The sequence below is a fragment of the Cnephaeus nilssonii genome (assembly GCF_951640355.1).
Source record: "Cnephaeus nilssonii genome assembly, chromosome: 7".
Classification (NCBI taxonomy): Eukaryota; Metazoa; Chordata; class Mammalia; order Chiroptera; family Vespertilionidae; genus Cnephaeus; species Cnephaeus nilssonii.
Window position 1 is genome coordinate 85,849,723 of NC_137078.1, and position 21,604 is coordinate 85,871,326.

The 21,604-nt window shown below is 51.1% G+C and overlaps 1 protein-coding gene and 1 long non-coding RNA gene across 6 annotated transcripts; one reads left to right on the top strand and one right to left on the bottom strand.

The window, feature by feature from the left end:
- Positions 1 to 4,709: 4,709 nt before the first annotated feature.
- RAB42 (RAB42, member RAS oncogene family) lies at positions 4,710 to 18,081 on the bottom strand. 4 transcript variants are annotated; one of them, XM_079776522.1, is made up of 2 exons: positions 18,028 to 18,081; positions 4,710 to 5,447 (listed from the first exon to the last, which is right to left on the bottom strand). In XM_079776522.1, the coding sequence occupies exon 2, from the start codon at positions 5,390 to 5,392 to the stop codon at positions 5,024 to 5,026; it is 369 nt and encodes a 122-aa protein (XP_079632648.1). In that variant the 5' UTR covers positions 5,393 to 5,447; positions 18,028 to 18,081; the 3' UTR covers positions 4,710 to 5,023. The 4 variants fall into 4 exon arrangements, with proteins under 4 accessions (XP_079632648.1, XP_079632646.1, XP_079632647.1 ...); XM_079776520.1 differs by lacking the exon at positions 18,028 to 18,081 and adding an exon at positions 6,335 to 6,431; XM_079776521.1 differs by lacking the exon at positions 18,028 to 18,081 and adding an exon at positions 6,331 to 6,412.
- Positions 18,082 to 18,234: 153 nt separating this feature from the next.
- Positions 18,235 to 20,981, top strand: LOC307103807. 2 transcript variants are annotated; one of them, XR_013813841.1, is made up of 5 exons: positions 18,235 to 18,687; positions 19,481 to 19,577; positions 19,898 to 19,981; positions 20,252 to 20,303; positions 20,768 to 20,981. It is a non-coding gene; the product is annotated as an uncharacterized lncRNA (long non-coding RNA). The 2 variants fall into 2 exon arrangements; XR_013813842.1 differs by having other exon boundaries at positions 18,235 to 18,522; positions 20,768 to 20,976.
- The last annotated feature ends 623 nt before the right edge of the window (positions 20,982 to 21,604 follow it).

The window sequence follows — 21,604 nt, forward strand, 5'->3', positions numbered from 1 at the left end:
GTGGACTGAAGGGTCCCAGGTTCGGTTCCGGTCGGGGGCATGTGCCTTGGTTGCAGGCACATCCCCAGTGGGGGGTGTGCAGGAGGCGGCTGATTGATGTTTCTCTCTCATCGATGTTTCTAACTCTCTATCCCTCTCCCTTCCTCTCTGTGAAAATCAATAAAATATATTTTTTTAAAAAAACAAAAAACCTCACTGTGATGGGCTGCAAAGGAGAAGTTCACAGGGCCAGGGGGAGGGGGCCATAATCTTTTTTTTTACCCTCACCTGAGGATATTTTTCCATTGATTTTTAGAGAGAGTGAAAGAGTGAGGCAAAGACAGAGAAACATATTGATGTGAGAGAAACACATCAATTGGTTGCCTCCTGCAGCACCTGCCTGTAACCAAGGGACGTGCCCTTGACTGGAATTGAACTGGGGGGGCGGGGTTTGGTCCGCAAGCCAACACTCTATCCGCTGAACCAAAGGATCTCTCGTGGCATGCATGTATGCCATCCCTGAGGCATGTGGTGGGCCAGGTCATGGTGCGCCTTGTCGGCCCCAGCAAAGGGGGTCTTGACCCAAAAACTAACATTGAAGGATTTTAAGCAGGAGCGTGACATGGTCAGCTTTGCATTTTGAAAAGATCACTGGCCAGGCAGTGGAGAACAGACAGACTGGAGGAGGAAGAGAGAGAGAAACTAAAAGCAGAAATTCATCAGAAGGCTGCTGCCTGGATTGAAGTGGAGGTAGGTGGTAAAGTGGAGAGAGGGATACATTTGAAAAGTTGAAGCGGTGCCCTCACATGCCTGGGTGACAGGATGTGAGGGTTTAGGAGAGGGTGTCACCCAGTGAGCTGTAAGGGATTCTCGGACTTGGAGTGTCCATCTCTGGTGCAGTTCCGCCCCCACCTGGGCATGAGGCCCTCTACCCCCTAAGCCAAGTAACCTCCCCGGGTCGATGCAGGGTTGATGATAAGCAACTAGCAAAAGAAGAAGCTCACAGTGTGGGAGCCCCTCCCTGTGGTAGGGGTTCATTTAATCACTTAATCCTCACAACAACTCTGTGAGATAAAAGCTATTATTATCCCCTCTTTACAGATGGGGAACCTGACATTTCTGGGGGGAGGCAGCGGGGACAATGGGCATTTTCTCTGCCTTGGAGGTAGACCCTGCCCTGGGTGGGCCGGGCTTCCTGCTGGTTCTTCAATACTGGGCCAGGATTTTGAGAGGGAATGGTCGTTTTTTTCTTCCTCTCCTTCTCCAGGGATGTGGGACTTTGTTTTGAGCACCTGACAGTCAAATCCCCACCTCCATCCCCAGGATTAGCTGCTTAGCCCCCAAGCAAGCTCCAGTTTAGACCTGTATCCTGGGTGGGGAAGCTCCCGGAGATTAAAAACCACACCAAGTTAAGGGCACTCCCTGCTGCTTCACTTCATTCTAGGGGCTAGATCTCCAATAGATTCCTAGGAAAAGCCCAGCTCGTACTTGCCTCCAGGCTCTCCCTTGTACTTCCTGGCTGCTGCTTTTTAAATTTTTATTTATTGATTGATTTTTTTAGAGAGGAAGGGAGAGGGATAGATAGAAACATCGATGAGAGGAAAGTATCAATTGGCTGCCTTCTGCATGTCCACTACTGGGTATCAGGCCCGCAACTGAGCATGTGCCCTGACCGGGAATCAAACCTATGACCTCTTGGTTCATGGATCGATGCTCAACCACTGAGCCACACCGGCCGGACCTTACTGGCTTCTTAACCTCTCTGGGCCTCATTCTCCATATCAGTAAAATGGAAAATTAAAGTAACTACCTTATACATTACACTGGGAGCCCAGTGCACGAATTTGTGCACCTTGAAAGGAACTGTGGGCTGCGAGGCTGCAATGGGCACAGGGGCGGGTTGAGGCCCATCCTCTGCACCCCCACCCAGCCCCTCCCACCATGGCCCCTGGTCCCCTGTCTGCTGGCAGCGCCGCTCTCGCCGCCACTGCTCCCACACGCTGATGGCGCCAGCCCCACTTGCACCCGCTGATGGTGCAGAGCCATTGGGGCCGGCGCCAGCAGCAGGTATGAGCAGGGCTGGAGCCGTCAGTGGGTGCGAGTGGTGGCTGCTGCCCCGATCACCCCTCAGGAGCAGGGGGAGTTGGAGAAGCCCTCAGGGGCGATGGGGGATGGCAGCAGCCACTTGCACCTGCCGATGGTGCCAAGCGATCTGGACCTGCACCAGGCACCAGCAGTGGGTGCGAGTGGTGGCTCTGGCACCAGCAGCGGGTGCAAGCAGGGCCAGTGCCGGCAGCAGGTGCGAGTGCTGGGTGGGACAGCAGCGTGTGGGAGCAAAGAATTTTCAGTAACCACCAGAGGCTCACCCCGATGACAGCGACCTGCGCCCCGCCTTGGTCTGGTGTCCCCGCTCACCTGCTCCACCATCCTGATGCCCACCATGTTCCACATGCGCCCCTGGTGGTCAGCACACGTCATGGCAACCAGTTGTTTGGTTGTTCTGCCGTTCGGTCTATTTGCATATTAGGGTTTTATATATAGATAGATAAGAAGTGCTCAGCCCTGGCTGGGTAGCTCAGTTTTAGAGCATCATCTCGATACACCAAGGTTGCAGGTTTGATCCCTGGTCAAGACACATACAAGAAGCAACCAATGAATGCATAAATAAGTAGAACAACGAATCAACATTCCCCTCTCTCTCTTAAGTCAATAAATAAAAGTAAAAAAATAAAATAAATGCTCAGTCGGTGCTGGCAGCTGTTCCTTCTGCCCAGATCTCTCGGCTCTTTGCTCCTTCTCCTCCAGGTTTCAGCTCAAAGGTCATCTCCTCAGAGAAGCCCTCCCCAACCACCTGCTCTAAAGGACCCACTCACTCTGTCCCACCTCCCTTATCTGTGATCTTTATGGCACCACAACTAGAAATAGTTTGGTTCACTTATTTACTCATTTTTTTCCCTCTCTCTTCCATTAGCATGTCAGCCCCAGGAGGCAATTCTGTATCTCCAGAGCCCAGAACAGAGCAGATGTTCATGTTTAAAAATCTGATGAAGGAATAATAATATGCTCTAAAGCAAATCTTTTCCCTCTTCTGGCCCAAACTTTCCCATCTGTGAAATGGTGATAATTGTGTCAGTCTTGCAAGATTGTCATAAGGATGAGTGAAGATTTTTTTGGAAGAGGAGGCAGGGAGAAAGCAGTGCACAGGGAGACACCACCTGTCCCAGTTGCCATGGGGAGGAAGCTAAGAAACTCATCCTGATTGAAAACCTCCCAAGAACCCTGGGATGGAGGGAATGTCAGTCACCTGTTACTGAGAAAGAATCTGAGGCTCAAAGAGGTGCAGTAACTGGCTCCAGGTCACAAAATTAAGTAGTCAGTGCTCTTTTTGCTGTGGCAACTGTCCATGCCCTGTCCATGCCCACTGACCCAATGACATCCTCAAGACACCCCCTCTACACCTGTTGAGATTCTTCCCAACACAAGCACCATCTCCTCCGTGAAGCCATCTTTGATTGCTCTAGGTCCAGTGGTCGGCAAACTCATTAGTCAACAGAGCCAAATATCAACAGTACAACGAATGAAATTTCTTTTGAGAGCCAAATTTTTTAAACTTAAACTTCTTCTAACGCCACTTCTTCAAAATAGACTCGCCCAGGCCGTGGTATTTTGTGGAAGAGCCACACTCAAGGGGCCAAAGAGCCGCATGTGGCTCACCAGCCGCAGTTTGCTGACCACGATCCTATCCTATATAATAAAATGCTAATAAGCAAATTGACCGAATGACAGAATGACTGGTCTCTATGACACGCACTGACCACCAGGGGACAGACGCTCAATGCAGGAGCTGCCCCTGGTGGTCAGTGCACTCCCACGGGGGAGTGCCGCTCAGCCAGAAGTCAAGCTCACTGCTGGCAAGCGCAGTGGCAATGGCGGGAGCCTCTCCCACCTCTGAAGCAGCGCTAAGGATGTCCAACTGACGGCTTGGAGCAGGCCTAACCCATCAGTCGGACATCCTCCGAGGGCTCCCGGACTGCGAGAGGGTGCAGGCCGGGCTGAGGGACCCCCCACTGAGTGCATGAATTTTGTGCACCCAGCCTCTAATGAGTGATAAACCTTCAGCATTGGGACAAGAAAGCCTGGCCTTTGACTACCCTGCCCCCATTAGATCCTCATTGGATGTGGGCTGCCCTGAGGGTTAGGGAGTTCCCAGAGAGTGTCTTCCTCATTCCACAGCACTCCCAGCAGCTGGGGGGCGTGGGGTGGGGATGAGGGTGAGGAGGAGGCTATGGGTTCTTCAGCTCTGCCTCCCAGATCCAGATCCAGTCCCTGGCCTTGGACCAAGGGCACTGGGCTGCAACAACCACACCTTCTTTCCATGCCCAGTCTCATCCAAGCCTGAGGACCTAAGGAGGCTCTGAGCCAGGCTCCCCCTGAAATTCCCTGCACTCATCCTCACCTGTGCGGCCGTGTACAGACTCAGCGTCTCAGCGTCCCAGCCCCGGAATGCTGCTGGAAATGGCCACATCCCAGCCAAGAGGAGCGGTGATGACAGTTCTTGTCACTTAGTTCTCAGCAAGTGCCAGGTTCTGGCTGAGCATATCCCATCCATTGTCTCATTCATGCACCTCCCCACCCCCCACGCCCTTGAGGCAGGGTGTTTTATGAGGAAGCAGGCTCAACAGGAAGCTGTACACCTGCCTCTAGAACTTGCTTTTATTGATTTTAGAGAGAGAGGAAGAGAGAGACATTGATTTACTGCTCCACTATTGGTGCATTCTTTGGCTGAGACTTGTATAGATCTAATGGACAACCTTGGCGTATTGGGATGACACTCTAACCGACTGAGCTCCCTGGCCAGAGCCTAGACCTTTCTGGTGCAAAGGGGCTGAGCTCTAAGATCCAAAATCCAGGAGCCATGACTATGCCAGGAAACTGTTTATATCAACCCTTTGGGTATTTTCCGCCATTTGCCCTTTGGAGAGACAGTCTCCATCCCACCAGCACGTCTGAGGTTGGCACTGTTTTAACCCCTTTCCTCCCAGAGTCAACACTGGCACGGGCCTGCATGCCGCTTCCTGCTGGGGAGCCTGGGAATTGGAGGCTTGTTGATGAGCCGAATGCCCCCCCAGTCCTCCTCCAACTTGATGTCCCCCTGCTGCAGGGCCTGCTGGATGGCGTTGGCAAGAGTCTGGAAAGCTAGGTCCACATTGCAGTTATTTCTGGCTGAGGTTTCCATGAAGGCCATGCCCAGGGAGGCAGCCAGCTCCTCTGCCTCCTGGGCCGAGACACAGCGGCTGCTCTCCAGGTCACTCTTGTGGCCCAGGAGCAGGAATATTGCCCTGTCGGGGCCCTGAGTGGCCATGACCTCCTGGTGCCAGTCTGGAATGTGTTCAAAGGACTTCCTGTTTGTCATGTCGAAAACCAGCAGGACACCCACCACATTCCGGTAAAAAGACCTGGTGATGCACCTGATGGGATCGAGGAGGAAGGAGTAAATTGGGAGAGCCTGATACCTTCAAGACACCCCCAGAGGCAAGAGCTCCCGTGCATCCACTGTCTGCCTCCCCTCCCCCTCTCCCCCCATTACAGCTCATTTCACACTGCCTGTCTCTCTCCCAGGAGAAGGGCTCTTCTCAGTTGGGAGTAAGTTTGATGCACATCCTCTCCGGACCATTCCTCCATCCCTGGAGGAGGCCTGATGTTTGCCTGCCTGAAAGTCCGCTTCCCCGTTCTCGGCCTGGCAAACTCCCACGCATCCGTCAAGGCCAACGCAAACCTCTCCTCCTTTCCCATCTCCGGGACCTCGCTCTCTGTGCTCCTGTGGGCTCCCTCGCACCCACATCATTCATCCCTCCAGGTGTCAGTGTGGGGACCTTCCCCCATCCCAAGGCCTGAACTTCCTGGCGGTGTGGGGGAAGGCGCCACAGGTCTCCAGCACCTGGCTGGGGCTTGGCCCGCCCAGCGGCCTGTGTAGGTGGCATGACTCCAAAGGGAAGGGCTGGAGACCCACACCTCTAATTGGGCCTCTGAGGCTGACCCCTCGGAGGGGCCCCCTTAGCCAGGTGGAGTGATCCCCAAACCCCAGGTCCCTCCCCTCCTCGTCCCTCCCCTTCTTGTCCCTCCCCCGGCAACTCGCACCCACAGCCCCCTCCCCCCCCGCCCCCATCCCGCACCTGAAGCGCTCCTGGCCCGCGGTGTCCCAGAGCTGCAGCTTGACCCGCGGCCCGGCCGGCAGCTGCAGCGCGCGGCCGTAGAACTCGACGCCCACCGTGGGCGCCGCCTCCGGCTCCGGCCCGGGCTCCAGGGTCCCGGCCGCGCCCTCCACGAAGCGTCGCAGCAGCGAGGTCTTACCCACCGTCGCGTCCCCCAGCACCACGATCCGAAACTGGTAGCGGCAGCCCTTCGCCTCCATGGCCCGAGCCTCGCCTCCAGCCTGTCCCGCGGGCATCGTCCCGCCCCGCCCCGCCCCGAGGCTGGGAAGGGGGCCCCGCCCCGCCCCGCCCCGCCCCCCGGGCTCTGAGCGACCCGCCACCCGCACGTAGAGGACTGTGGAGCCCGGCGTGTTATCAGCCCTGGAGCCCTGACTCCCAGGAAACCGGCCGGTGAAGGCACCTGGGCAAGTCACTTACTCTGCGAGCCTCAGTTTTCTCCCCTGTAAAATGGGGATGAGAGTAAGCCCGCTTCACGGGATGAAAAGGTCGGGGAGGAGAACTGGGGAGGAGCGATAATCCCGATTATCCAGCGTGCTCTGCCCAGCGACTACAGCGCTAGACCGGCCACGACATTCACCCATCTGTGGGGATGGTTTCTCTCTCCGGCCCCAGCCTCCGAAGTCCCCAGTGGGCCCTGCTGCTGGACCTGGGGACTCCACTCAGAAAGATGACGGCTTATAGGTGCTTCCTTCCTGTCCCGAGGGGGACGCCGGGGGCCTTTCTGGAGCCCCACTGATCCTGACCTGGGGCCTCCTGCTCAGTGTTGGGGTTCAATGTTCAACAGCCCCGCTGCTCCTCCTGCCTGCCTGTGCTGGGACCTCCGGCCTGGCAGAGGATGTGACCCGAAACGAGGCAGAACAGACAACTGTGATTCCACAGGGAGTCGTGGACGAAAAGGGGCCACATGCTAACCTGACTGACTCAGGGAAGGTCTGCATGGAGGCTTTGCAAGGAAAGAATGGTCCTGAAATTAAACTTTTTTAAATATATATTATTGATTTTTTTTTTTTACAGAGAGGAAGGGAGAGGGATAGAGAGTTAGAAACCTCAATGAGAGAGAAACATTGATCAGCTGCCTCCTGCACACTCCCCACTGGGGATGTGCCCGCAACCAAGGTACATGCCCTTGACCGGAATCGAAACCTGGGACCCTTCAGTCCGCAGGCTGACGCTCTATCCACTGAGCCAAACTGGTTAGGGCTGGAATTAAACTTTTAAAAATATTTTTATTTATTTATTTCAGAGAGAAAGGGGGAGGGAGAGAGAGATAGAAACATCAATGATGAGAGACCATCATTGACCAGCTGCCTCCTTTATGTAGGCCCCACACTGGGGACTGAGCTCGCAACCCCGGCATGTGCCCTGACCGGGAATTAAACCATAACCTCCTGGTTCATAGCTCGATGCTCAACCATGCCAGCCAGGCTAATTCTATTCTTTTTTAATACATATTTTTATTTGGTTTCAGAGGGGATAGGAGAGGAAGAGACAGAAACATCAACAGTTTTAAAAAAGAAAAAAGAAACATCAATGATGAGAGACAATCATTGATCTGCTGCCTACCGCAGGCCCCACACTGGGATCCAGCCCGAAACTGGGGGCATATGCCTCGACTGGGAATCAAACTATTAGGGGCAAAAATAGAATACTGGGGACTAACTATAGTTATAAGAACCGGCGAGGGCTGAATGTTTTGTATGTTAACAGAGTGCAATTGGCGTGTGGACTGGACAGCTAACATTAATAAGGCCAGATGGGCTGTTCCGTATGCTTTCTGGGCAGCAACCCTTTGTGAGGGTCAGAGTGTGCCCATTTTAATATATTTTATTAATTTTTTACAGAGAGAAAAAGGGAGAGGGATAGAAAGTTAGAAACATCGATGATAGAGAAACATCGATCAGCTGCCTCCTGCACACCCCCTACTGGGGATGTGCCCGCAACCAGGGTACATGCCCTTGACCAGAATCGAACCTGGGACCCTTGAGTCCACAGGCCAACGCTCTATCCACTGAGCCAAACTGGTCAGGGCGAGTGTGCCCATTTTAGAGTGAAGTTCAGATGTATGGCTTGTTTCAAGTCACACAGCAGAGCTAGGACTCACATCTGAGTTTGTCTCACTATGTGTAACCCCCTCGATATGCCACTAAAGGAGGCAGCAAAGTAAGTCCTAAGACAGTGATGGGCAACCTTTTGAGCTTGGTGTGTCAAACTTCGCCAAAAAACTGAGCATAACTCGGGTAGTGTGTCACTTTGAGGAAAAAACTAACTCCAAGACTCTAGTCGCAAATGTTTCATCCTCAGGAGCAGCAAATGTTTCATCCACGGCATGCGGCCGCGTGTCATCAGAAATGGCTACGCGTGTCAGTGCTGACACGCGTGTCATAGGTTCGCCATCACTGTCCTAAGAGGACCAAGTGGTCAGGTCCCACTTGGGTTAGGGGCAAGGGTAAGGCAGGCACATCTGCTTCCAAGATCCACTCCACCCTTTGCAGCTTGACCTTCTGGCAACCCAGGGCATCAAGGCTGGAGTTCTGGCTGGTCCCACACAAGTGGATTTTACCAGTTTATCTTGTTGTGGCAAATTGGTGGGCTGGGGGAAAGTACTCACTGTTGCCACCATCACATCGTTGTATTTCCTCCTCACCCCGCCTGTGAGCAGATGTTGTTATCCTGCCCGTTTTTACAAATGAGGAAACTGAGGCTCAGAGGAGTTAAATAACCATAGCCCAAGGCCACTCTGCAAGGAAGACAGACTAGCTCCCAAGTCTACCCAAGGCCAAGGCCATGCTTGCTGTTTTTGCTTCTGGCTAGACCGGTTGGGGATCTGAGAGGGCCCACGTTTTCTTCTGGCTAATTCTAAACAAGTCAATGAGGAACCATCTTGTCAGGTCTCTCGGGATTCCTGGCTGTGGGTCACCTCCGCAGTAGAGCCCGAAGGAGCCTGACTCTGTTTGCCCCCTCCCTCCAGGAGCAGGAGGGGAAGCTGAGGCCCGAGGAACCAGGAGGCGCCTCAGGAAGGTGTGTGGGTTGGAGGGATCCTCTCCACTGGCTCTGCCCAAGCGAGTCTGCCCGCTCCCACCTGCCTCACCCATTCCTCCATCAGAACGTTCTTCCCACCTCGCTCTATTAGGTGCCAGAGCCCCTTCTTCACCTCCCACTGGTGCTCTGAGCTCCAGCCATGCCGAGCATCTTTCCTCAGGCCTCGGGTTAGATGCCCTCAGAAGCCCCTCGGTGACTGGCCAATAAGGTCACATGTCATTTTGTCCATGGTGATGTCTGTCTCCCTCCTAGGCTCGAGTCCCTTGAGGGCAGGAACAATGGTTATATCCTCAGTGCTTGACACAAAGTAGAAACTCGGTAAATATTTATGGTTGAATGAATGAATGGAAGTGGCTAAGTGCCATTCACTCATTCATTGATTCAGTCAGTCAGTCAGTCAGTCAGATACCACAACAGAGTAGGACTCAAGGAGGTCCAGGGTCAGAGAAGGCCTCGCGGGGAGGTGATGCTGAAACTGGGTCTCTAAGGACAGTGACAGCTGGGAGGTCAGGGCAGAAGGGAGCTGAGCAAGGGCAGGGAGGTATGAAAAAGCCTGAAATGCAGTTTGAACCCAGTCTTCCCAGAAGACTATGGTCAGCACATGTGGGCAGTGCACTGTCAGCATCAGGCTCCTTGAACTTCCTCTCCCTGTGGGCTGGGGTCATGTGCCTGCCTGGCTGCACCTGACACTTGAATCCAGATGTCAGCTGACCTGAGGGCAAGTTGAATCCCCTCCCCATCCCTGCTCCCCCTTCTGCTAAGTGAAGCAAATCACAGTGCCCACCTCCCAGGGTAGTTCAGGAAGAACTGTGTAACCTAACAGGTAAATTTATGCATATTTGCATTAGACAGATCTGGGTTTAAGTCCCAATGTGGCCTTGGTCAAGTTTTATTCATTCATTAATTCATTCACTTAGTAATTATTTCAATAAGTGCTAGCTGTCTTATATACTAGGCATTTATACTGCAGTGACAATAAAGAGACACAATTCCCGTTCTTGGGGAGCTCACACTGTAATTGGGAAGACAGAAAATAAATACATAGATAACGTGATGACAGGGAGCAGTAAGTGCTATAAATAACAAAGAGGGCAATGGCTTGAAGGGTGAGAGCATGCTGTATCAAAATAGGATGATCTGGTCGAGCCGGCATGGCTCAGTGGTTGAGTGTCGACCTATGAACCAGGAGCCCAGTCAGGGCACATGCCTGGGTTGCAGGCTCCATCCCCGGTGTGGGGCGTGCAAGGAGGCAGCTGATGAATGTTTCTCTCTCATCATTGATGTTTTTCTCCCTCTCTCCCTCTCCCTTCCTCTCTGAAATCAATAAAAATATCCTATCTAATAAAGAGGGAATATGCTAATTGACCATCACTCCATCACAAAGATGGATGCATCCACAGCTGAGGCCAAGTTCCCATAAGGAGCCTTAACGAGCAATCAGCAGGGACCTGAGGCTATGCCCTCCCCCACTGTTGTGAGGCTTGACAGGGGACCTCAGGCTGTGCTCCCCACCCGGCAGGGCTTGACAGGGGACCTCAGGCCGCGCCCCCCACCTGGCAGGGTTTGACAGGGGACCTCAAGGTGCGCTTCCTGTCCTGGTGCTGGGCTAGGGAACCTCAGGCTGCTCCCTCTGCCCCAGGGCCAGGCTGGGGGACTTCAGGCTGCTCCCCGCACCAGGTGGGGCTTGACAGGGGACCTCAGGCCATGCCCCACGCCCCACGCCCCACACCCCAGCACCAGGCCAGGGGACCTGAGGCTGCGCCCCCCTGCCTGGCTGGGCTTGACAAGGGACCTCAGGCCGTGTCCCCCACCCAGCGGGGCTTGACGGGGGACTTCAAGGTGCACCCTCAGTGCTGGGTCAGAGGAACTCAGGCCGCACCCCCGCCCAGCGGGGCTTAACGGGGGACCTCAGGCCATGCCCCCCACCTGGTGGGGCTTGATGGAGGACCTCAAGGCATGCCCCCCATCCCAGTCTGGGCTGGGGGACCTCAGGCCACACACCCCCGTCCTGGCACCGGGCCAGGGGACCTGAGGCTATGCCACCTGCCCGCCAGGGCTTGACAAGCGTGGGACTGGCTGGGTCTGGATCTAGCCCAATGAGGGGGGGCCAGCCGGGTCTGGGTCTCACGCGATTTTAAGGTGCATGTGGGTGGGCGGGGAATTGACTCTAGGTCCCGTGGTGAGCCCCAGACTCTGACAGGAGGAAGGTTTTCATATACATTTTACTAATTTTCTTTCATCTCTGACACTTCTATTATAGAGAAAGGGCAAATAGCAATAGTAAATTATTTCCTCAAATTAATCCCCTTTTAATGTGCACGAATTTCTTGCACCAGGTCACTAGTATTTTAAAAAACAGGGTGGCCTGGCCCTAGATGGTTTGGCTCAGTGGACAGAGTGTTGGCCTATGGACTGAAGCGTCCTGGATTTGATTCCAGTCAGGGGCACATGCCTGGGTTGTGGGCTCGATCTCCAGTGTGGGATGTACAGGAGGCAGCTGATCAATGATTCTCTCTCATCATTGATGTTTCTCTCCCTCTCCCTTCCTCTCTGAAATCAATAAAAATATTTTTTTAAAAACAGGGTGGTCTGAGGTGACATCTGAACAGAAATCAGGGGAAGTGAGAGGGTGAGGGAGTAATGAGGCTGTCTGTGAAGTCCAGGGAGGATCGTTCCAGGCAGAAAGAACAGCAAGAGCAAAGGCCCTGAAGTGGAAGCAGGCAAAGCGTACTCCAGCCCTCGCTGGTTTGGCTCAGTGGATAGAGCGTAGGCTTGTGGATTGAAGGGTCCTGGGTTCAATTCCAGCCCAGGCACGTATCCCAGTCCTGGTCAGGGTGCATGAGGGAAGCAACCAATCGATGTGTCTCTCTCTCTCATTGATATTTCTCTCTGACTCTCCCTCTCCCTTCCACTCTCTCTAAAAATAAGTGGAAAGCCCTGGCCAGTTTGGCTCAGTGGATAGAGCATTGGTCTGCGGACTGAAGGGTCCCAGGTAAAATTCCAGTCAAGGGCATATGCCTAGGTTGCTGGCTTGATCTCCAGTAGGGGGCATGCAGGGGGCAGCCCATTGTTGATTCTCTCATCATTGATGTTTCTCTCTCTCCCTTCCTCTCTGAAATCAATATATCTACAATAATAAAAGTGTAATATGCTAATGAGACCAGACGTCCTTCTGGACGACCTTCCAGACAAAGCAAGGGAAGCTGGCGCCGGCAGCCGGGGGAAGGAAGGTCTACTCTTGCACGTAATTCGTGCATCGGGCCTCTAGTTTATAAAAAAAAAAAGTGGAAAAATATCCTCAGGTGAAGGTAAAAAAAAAAAAAAAAAGGAAAAGAAAGAAAGAAAAGAAAAAAGAGTACTCCAAGAGCTGAGAGACTGGGAAGAGGGAACAGAAAGGGGGAAGTAAGTGGTGGGCGATGATGACAGAGAGGAGGAGGAGGCAAATCATAAGTGGCTTCAGAGGCCAGTCTGGGGACTTCAGCTTTTGTATCAAATGTGTTCAGAGGTCAGTGATTTGGAGGCAGGCAAATTACATGATCTAAATGTTTTCTTGCTGTCCCATCCGTGTGGCTTGAACCAAGAGTCATCAGTTCAATTCGCGGTTGCGGGCACATCCCCAGGTTGCAGGCTTGATCCCCAGTGGGGGCGGTGCAGAAGGCAGCCGATCAATGATTTTCATCAATGATGTTTCTATCTTTCTCTCCCTCTCCCTTCCTCTCTGAAATCAATAAAAAATATATTTAAAATAGGTTTTCTTGCTTACATTTATTTATTTATTTATTTTTGTTAATCCTCACCTGAGGATGTCTTTCCATTGATTTTTATTTTTATTTTTTTAAATATATTTTATTGATTTTTTACAGAGAGGAAGGGAGAGGGATAGAGAGCTAGAAAGGGATAGAGAGCTAGAAACATTGATGAGAGAGAAACATCGATCAGCTGCTTCCTGTACACCCCCACCTGGGGATGTGCCTGCAACCAGGACACATGCCCCCCACCGGAATTGAACCTGGGACCTTCCAGTCCGCAGGCCGATGCTCTATCCACTGAGCCAAACCGGTTAGGGCTCCATTGATTTTTAGAGAGAGTGGAAGGGAGGGGAAGAAACAGTAACATTGATGTGAGAGAGACATGTTGATTGGTTGCCTCCCACATACGCCCCCAACGGGGCTGAGGATGGAGCCTGAAACCGAGGTACATGCCCTTGACCGGAATCGAACCCGGACCTTTCAGTCCCAGGGCCAATGCTCTATCCACTGAGACAAATCGGCTAGGGCTCTTGCTTACTTTTAAAAAATATCTTTATTGGGGTATAATTGACACACAATAAACTGCACATATGAAAACTGTACAATATAAGGAGTTTGACATGTGTACTAGTATACCCATTAAAACTATCACAATTAAGATAATGAACAGTAATTACCCCCAAAAGTTTCCCCATGTATTTAATATATATATTTTATATATATATAATTTCAGAGAGGAAGAGAGAGAGAGAGAGACATCAATGATGAGTGAATCATTGATCAGCTGCCTCCTGCACCACACGGGGCATGTGCCTTGATTGGGAACTGGATCATTACCTATTGGTTCATAAGTTGACACTCAACCACTGAGCCATGCCAGCTGGTTTCCCAATGTATTTTAAAAATATATTTTTTGTTGATTTCAGAGAGGAAGGGAGAGGGAGAAGATAAAAACATTAATGATGAGAGAGAATCATTGATTGGCTGCCTCCTGCACACCCCACACTGGGGACTGAGCCCGAAACCCGGGCATGTGTTCTGACCTCCTGGTTCAGGAGAGTATTATGCTAAGCAAAATAAGCCAGTCAGAGAAAGACAAGTATCATATGATCTCACTTATATGTGGAATCTAATGAACACAATAAACTGGTGAACAAAAAAGATCCAATCCAAAGACATAGAAGCATGGAACAGACTAATGACTCTCAGAGGGAAGGCAGGGGTGGGGGGTGGGGAGAGATTAACTAGGGTACTTATACACATACTAGAGGCCCAGTGCACGAAAATTCGTGCACTGGTGGGGGTCCCTCAGCTTGGCCTGCCCCCTCTCACAGTCCAGGAGCCCTCGAGGGATGTCCTATTGATGGGAGGCGACCAGGCTGATCAGGGGAAGGCGCTGCCCCCATCACCCCACTGCTGCTGCCACTGCCTGCCACTGCGGCTGCAAGGCCCGAGCCCCAGGCCTTGCAGACACCAGGGCTCATGCCTCATAACATACCCCGTGCCTCACAGCTGCTGTGGCTTTGTCCGGATGGATGTCCGGAAGACGTCTGTCCTAATTAGCATATTACCCTTTTATTAGTATAGATATGCAGCATAACCCATGGACATAGACAACAGTGTGGTGAAGGCCTGGGAGAGGTGGATGCAGGGTAGAGGGGGCCAATGGGGAAAAAAATAAAGGGGGTATCTGTAATACTTTCAACAATAAAGATAAATTTTAAAAAAATTTTAAAGAGAAACATGGATCAGCTGCCTCCTACATGCCTCTGTCCCCCCTTCCTGGGGATCAAGCCTAAAACCAAAGCACATGCCCTGACCAGGAATTGAACTGGTGACCTTTTGGTGGGTTTATGGGATGACACCCAACCAACTGAGTCACACTGGCCAGGGCCCCATATAGTTTTTAAATTCTTCTCTCCTGACCCCCACTCCCAGGCAACCACTAATTTGCTTTCTGCCACTAGATGTTACTTTGCATTTTCTCAAAATTTATATAAATGTAGTCATTGGCTTCTTTTTACTCAGCAACATGAAAATTCATCCAATTTTAAAAAATATTTCTTTATTGATTTCATAGAGGAAGGGAGGAGAGAGAGATAGAAACATCAATGATGAGAATCATTGATTGGCTGCCTCCTGCACGCCCCCTACTGGGGATCAAGCCCTCAATCCAGGCATGTGCCCTTGGCCGGAATTGAACCTGGGACTCTTCAGTCCGCAGACTGACGCTCTATCCACTGAGCCAAGCCAGCTAGGGCAAGATTCATCCATTTTGATGCAAATATAAATTTTGTTCCTTTTAAAAATATATATTTATTGATTTCAGAGAGGATAGGGAGAGAGGGATAGAAATATCAATAAGAGAGAATTATTTATTTTTTAAAATATATTTTTTATTGATTTTTTTACAGAGAGGAAGGGAGAGGGAGAGAGAGTTAGAAACATCAGTGAGAGAGAAACATCGATCAGCTGCCTCTTGCACACTCCCTACTGGGGATGTGCCCGCAACCAAGGTACATGTCCTTGACCAGAATCAAACCTGGGACCCTTCAGTCCGCAGGCCGACACTCTATCCGCTGAGCCAAACCAGTCAGGGCAAGAGAGAATTATTGATTGGCTGCCTCCTGCATGCCCAACACTGGGGATTGAACTCGAAACCCCAGCATGTGTCCTGACCGCCTGGTTCATAGTTCAACACTCAATCACTGAGCCATGCTGGATGGCCAAAGTTTGTTCCTTTCTATAACTGGGTAGTATTCCACTGCACTAACATACCACAATTTGTTTATCCGATCCCCTGTTGAAGGACATTTGGGTTGTTTCCAGTCTTTGGGTATTACAAATAAAATTGCTGTGAACATTTATATTCAAGTCTTTGGGTAGATGTGTCGTTTCATTTCTCTTGGGAAATACCTTGTAGTGCAATGGTTGGGTAATATGGTAGGTGCATGTTTTCCTTTATTAGAAACTGACAAACTGTTTTCCAAAGTGGTTGTACTATTTTACAATCCCGAACATTTATGAGAGTTCCAGTTGCTCTACCTTCTGGTCATCACTTGATTTGTCATTTTATTTAATTTTTAGCCATTCCAGTGGGTTTGTAGTGTTACCTCATTAGAGCTTTAACTTATATTTCCCTAATGACTGATGAAGTTGAGCATCATCCATGTGTTTATTTGCCATCTGTTTATCTTCTTTGGTGAGATGTCTTTCAAATTTTGTGGCCATTTTAAAAAATTGAGTTGTTTGGCTTTTTAGTGTCGAGTTTTAAGAGTTCTCTTGCTTTTTATTTACTTAATACTGTCATTTGAAGATCAAGATTTTAAAATTTTGATGAATGTATAGAATGCAATGCTCAACCACTGAGTCACATCGGCCGGGCAAAACAGTGATTCCTGAGGCATCTGTAAGACGGAGAATACAGGACTTGCTGATGTATTGGATGTGAGATGCTAGAGAAAGAGGAGTCCAGGGTCATTCCAAGGGCTCACTGAGAAAGGGACGAGGTTTGGAGGGGGAAGTCTGCGTTCTGAGAAGCCTGTTTATCAGACAGCCCAGTGTAGATGTCAAGGAAGCAGCAGGATAGTAAGGCCTGGAGCTCAGGAGAAAAGTGGGGCTGGAGAAACACATTTGAAGTCATCAGGAAGCTTCCTCCCCTCTGTCTGTTGCCTTCTCCATAAATTGGGAAAAAACAGAAGTACCTACTTTGTAAAGTACATGTATGGATAAAAATTAATGACTAGATTAAGCCCAGAATAGGCGCTTAATTCTTTTTTTAAAAAACTTAATATATTTTTTGACTTCAGAGAGGGAGAGGTAGAAATTGAACCCAGGACCCTTCAGTCTGCAGGCCAACACTAGTCTAACCAGAGCCACAGCAGCTAGGAAAAGGTGCTTAATTCTTCACAGCTACTATTTGTTTGTATATTGACGCTCATTCATTCAAAGGACAAAATATGCAAAGGACACAGTGATTATGACTGTGGTCTCTGGAGTGGGCTCCTGGATTCCAGTCCTTAATTCACTTGCTAGCTGTGTGATACAATCCTGTTTCCTCATCTATAAAAGGGCATAATTATAATATCTATACATAGGGTTATGAAAAGTCCCTGAGACAATTGAGTATAGTTACTTAGTAAGCACTCAGAGAAATTACTTATCTACTAGAGGCCCGGTACAGGAAATTTGTTATATGGGTGCGGTCCTTAGGCCTGGCTGGTGATCGAAGCAGGAGCATCTGGCGTCTAAGGGCAGGTCTCAGCTGACCGCTGGGCCCTGGGCAGCACCTGGCCCCCCCCACCCCCCTCTGCAAGAGTCATTGGGCCCCGCCCAGCTCCCTCAGTGTGCATGGAAGCCGGACATCCACCATACCCATCAGGGCTGCCAGCACTGCATTGTCAACGCCCGCCATGTTCCATGCCGCCCCCTGGTGGTCAGTACATGTCAGAGCGAGCAGTCGAACTCCCAGTGGAGGGGACAATTTGCATACAGGTATTAGGCTTTTATTATATAGGATTAGCGGAAGAGACAAGCCTTGAACAAATAATGCTTTCATCATATGAGCAACCAATTACCTCTTCTTTTTTTTAAAAAAAATATATTTTTATTGATTTCAGAGGGGAAAGGGAGAGAGATTGCGGGAGAACATTGATCGGCTGCCTCCTGCACGCCCCCTACAGGAGACCCAGCCTGAAACCCAGGCATGCGCCCTCCACCGGAATAGAACCCAGGACCCTTCAGTCCATATAGACCAACGCTCTATCCACTGAGCCAAACCGGCCAGGGCTCTATCACCTCTCCTTAAGGCGCCCCCTCCCTCTCCCCTCCCAGACCTCCCAGAGCCGCTCCCGCAGCCCACCCAGTCGCTGCTCCTCCTCCAGCCCACGGCGGTCCCAGCGGAGCCCTTCCTCTCCAGCTTCGGAAATCTCCCGACTGAACTCGAGGGCACGGAGAGTGATTCTTTGTAGGCCCAGCGCCCGGGGCAGGGCGCTCAGTGAGTGAACGACGGCGAACGCGCCTCCTCGGCCTCTGAAGGTACCACTTACCGGTTCCTCCATCCCCTCCGGAAAGGCCTCCGCGCCTCACGCTCCTCCGACCGGGAGCCGACGCCCCGCCCCGAAGGCCGCCGGACTCTAACTCCCAGCGGTCCGCGCGGCGCGCTGCTCCACTCGTCAGGCGCAGCCGCAGCCGCGAGCGGCGGGGCCTATATATACTCCCGCCCGGCACCCGGCCGTCCTTTCTCCGACCGCCGCGCTCCGGGAGGTTTGTGCTGTAGGGAGCTCGCCTGCTGCCGCCCACGTCCCTCCTCCACTCCCCCACCCTCCGCTCCTAGTCCCGTCGCCAGCGGCCCCGCACTCACCTGCACTGCCCCCCGAGGCTGCAGGATGTTCAGTGCGGACTGGAGGAGCCGGGCCTCCCCGCCTGCTGGGCCGGGGTCCTTCAGGGCACGGAGGCCGCATGCGCAGGGAGAGGGGCCGAGGCCCGTGCGAGGCGCGCCCTTCTCCCGCCGGAGTCCGCGGCCCTGCGCCCCGGTGTGACAGGTGAGGAGCGCGGGCAGGCCGCCGGGCGCGCGGCAGTCCTGAGCCTCAAGTGATTTAATTTGGGGGAGGCCGCGTGGCGTCAGCCAGACTTTGAATTGAACCTGCATCTGCTGGGTGACCTTGGGCAAGGGACTTCACCTTCATTACATGGCTGCACCACACCTGGTACGGAGGTCACATGTTCTGGAGGGTGGGTTATAGTCATGCACGTTCTCAGTGGTAAGGAGGACCTACAAGGGCGGCTGTTCTTCTGGCCCCAGGACGGTGAGTGTCAGGAGGCGGTAATGATGCACAGGACCCAATGGCCTGGGGGCTGAGCAGCGGCTGGGTTCTCCTGTGCGACACAGTGGCCCTTATCGAAGCTGCAGCTGCTTCCACGTAGCTGCTGCGGTCAAAAAGGAGCCCAGAGTGACAGTTTTCCTTGACGGTCGCCGTTCTGTTTGCTGTAACCGATCTGCAACATTTCAGGAAAAGACAATGCTCATTGTATCCGCCGTTTCTCACATAAACAGACCTTTATTAAAGTTGACATGTCTCCAGAGGCCAGCAGAAATGTTGATAGTGCAGCGATTTCCGACCGGTGTGGCAAGAATTTTTAAAACAATGCAATACCTGGCTAGTCGGGGGCACTGGTCTCTTTTCCCCAAGATGGTTTAGTCTTACCATGAGATGGAAAGGTTGAATATTGCTGTGATAGGGACTTGCATATAGAATTAACAGTAAGGCTTTTGAGAAGTAGCTTGTTGAGGCCAACCAAGATAGTATTGGGGGGCAAATGGGAGTGGTTTAGACATCAATACGGGGAAATCCAGTGGCAAGCAGCACAGATCTAGGCCATACTTTAGGTCATTGCCCTCAAAAGTTTAAGGCGTTAGTACCAGGATCAAAGGCCAGTTAAACCTTTATGATTCTGCAGACCAAGAAAGCTCATTCAGGACAATTTCTGTTCTTGTCTTAGCTGTGCCAGATGAAGATTGCAGGATGGTTCGAGTTGATTCTGCTGGGTGAGCACTCTGGAGCCATGGCAGTGATGGACACAACCACTGCAGGACCTGGTAGGTTTCTTGTGGAGACTTAACCCTTTGCACTCGCTTGCTTTTTTCTCGAGTTGCTACCGATGCTAACCGTGCAAAAGGTTAATTTGAGAGCTGCCTGGTGGGTCAGTGCATGTTCCCAAGGGCTGTGGCTGGTTGTAGCCATAGGCTCTCCAACTGCATGCAAGAGCAACCTGGAGAGACTTTGACAGCTCAGGTGAGCATAATACCTGCAGCTGCCACTCGCCTTTCCTATATCTCCGGACCTGGGTTTGGGTCCATGCAGGTGGATGTATTGAATCAACTTTTTGATTTAGAGCTCTCCCACTTTTTTCTTGTAGATTGCCTCCATGTTTCCTGGCAGCGTCTGATAATGACATAGCTGAGGATACCAGCTTGTTGCTGCTCCTGTGTTTTAGAATAAGGTAAAGTTAGATGTTGAAAACAACCTGACCCTCCGGTTGCCTTTCCCATCGGATCTGAACACCGATCTTGGTGGTCGTAGAGGAGGAAAAGTAACAGTGAAGTTGGCCTCACAGTGCTTGTAGTCTGTGGGCTGGTTTCAAACAAGGTTGAATTTGCTTTGAACTTGTTCCATCCTTTCCTGTAAAATGAGATAAAGGGAGGATGGATGGATGTGAATCTGGGCAGTTGGTGTACTGTCTTAAAAGTATCATCCTTTTTTTTTTTTTTAGATCTGTTACCAGTAAGCTGTCTTCGTTTATAATTAAGGATCTACAGAGCTGGGTAAGTTGAACAGCTACCTGACATCATTTACATGTGGCCTGCCTTGTGTGCTATATCTATTATAGCTGCTCATGGCCAGGGACCAGAAATAAGTGTTTACAGAATGGTTTGGTCTGTTAGGTTTGCCCACCCCAAAGCTCAAGAGCACATTCTGCTGTGAGAGTAGAGTGTAGCAGAGGAAACGGCCCTGAACTTGGGGCAGCAAGAACTGATTGCTGTGAAGATCCTCATTTGGGGTGACCTTAAACCACAATCTTACCCCCTCTCCTCCGGGAGAGGGGAAGGTAGATCGGGTGTAAACAAGTCGTGCCATGACTGGTCTGGGATGAAACCTAATCTGAGTGGACATCTATGGATGATAAATGCGGATATGGGACTGAGACCAGTTCTTACTTAAGAAAGGGCCTGGGTGGCATTGATTAATTGGGGTAGTACTAACACACTGGCTTATACTTCCTTCACAGGAGAGCTCTACAGTAAGAGGCAAGCTACAAGACAAGTTTGTGAGACTGTTCTACGTGACAAAAATCTCCTCGGCTCCTCCACGCTCCGAGGCCTGCTGGTTTTTGAAATAGGCCTTTCTTGGCCCACCCCTTATTGTGGGGCTGGTTCCTTATCCCCCGCCCTGCAGCATGGATTGTCTTGTGTGCTACGTTCCCTTAATAAATTCTTGATGTAATGAAGTTGTCGGCTTCTTTCTTTGGGCTCAGCCCCAGGAAATTCTCCTAACAGGTTATTTTAGGTGGAAACGGGACTGGTCGTGTTTTTGAATGCTGGTGTATAAGTAACCAAAGACCTTGGAAGTATGTCATTTTCTTTATGTCACACACAATTCTGGTTTGTTTTTTTTCCTATCTAAATATTAAAGACCCAAGTTAATTCATAGTCTCAGTCTTTATGTAAAAAAGTCTGACCTCTCAGAAGGGCCAATATGATCAGTTCCATAATTGCAATTGGATATTCTCCTTTGCTGAGCCTAAGATTGGATCTTTGAAGGCTTTCTGTGGTATAGGCACTTTAACTCAAATTTTATCCCCTTAACTTGCCACCCCCCAAATTACTCTGGCACAAAACTAAAATCTGAAGCAGATTTCTAGCATAGACCCAGACTTCAGGTCCTGTGTACCACATGACAATATAAGTTGGAAAAGGGGCTTTCCTGATTCATTTGGATAATGTGAGGAAGGTCATGCATTTTAGCTGACTCCCATTACTTCCTTTTATACCCTGGACTAGGCAGACACTCCCTTCCCTCCGGAAATTTGACTAAGTGGCCACATTTGAAGCCAATGTTGGCAGTG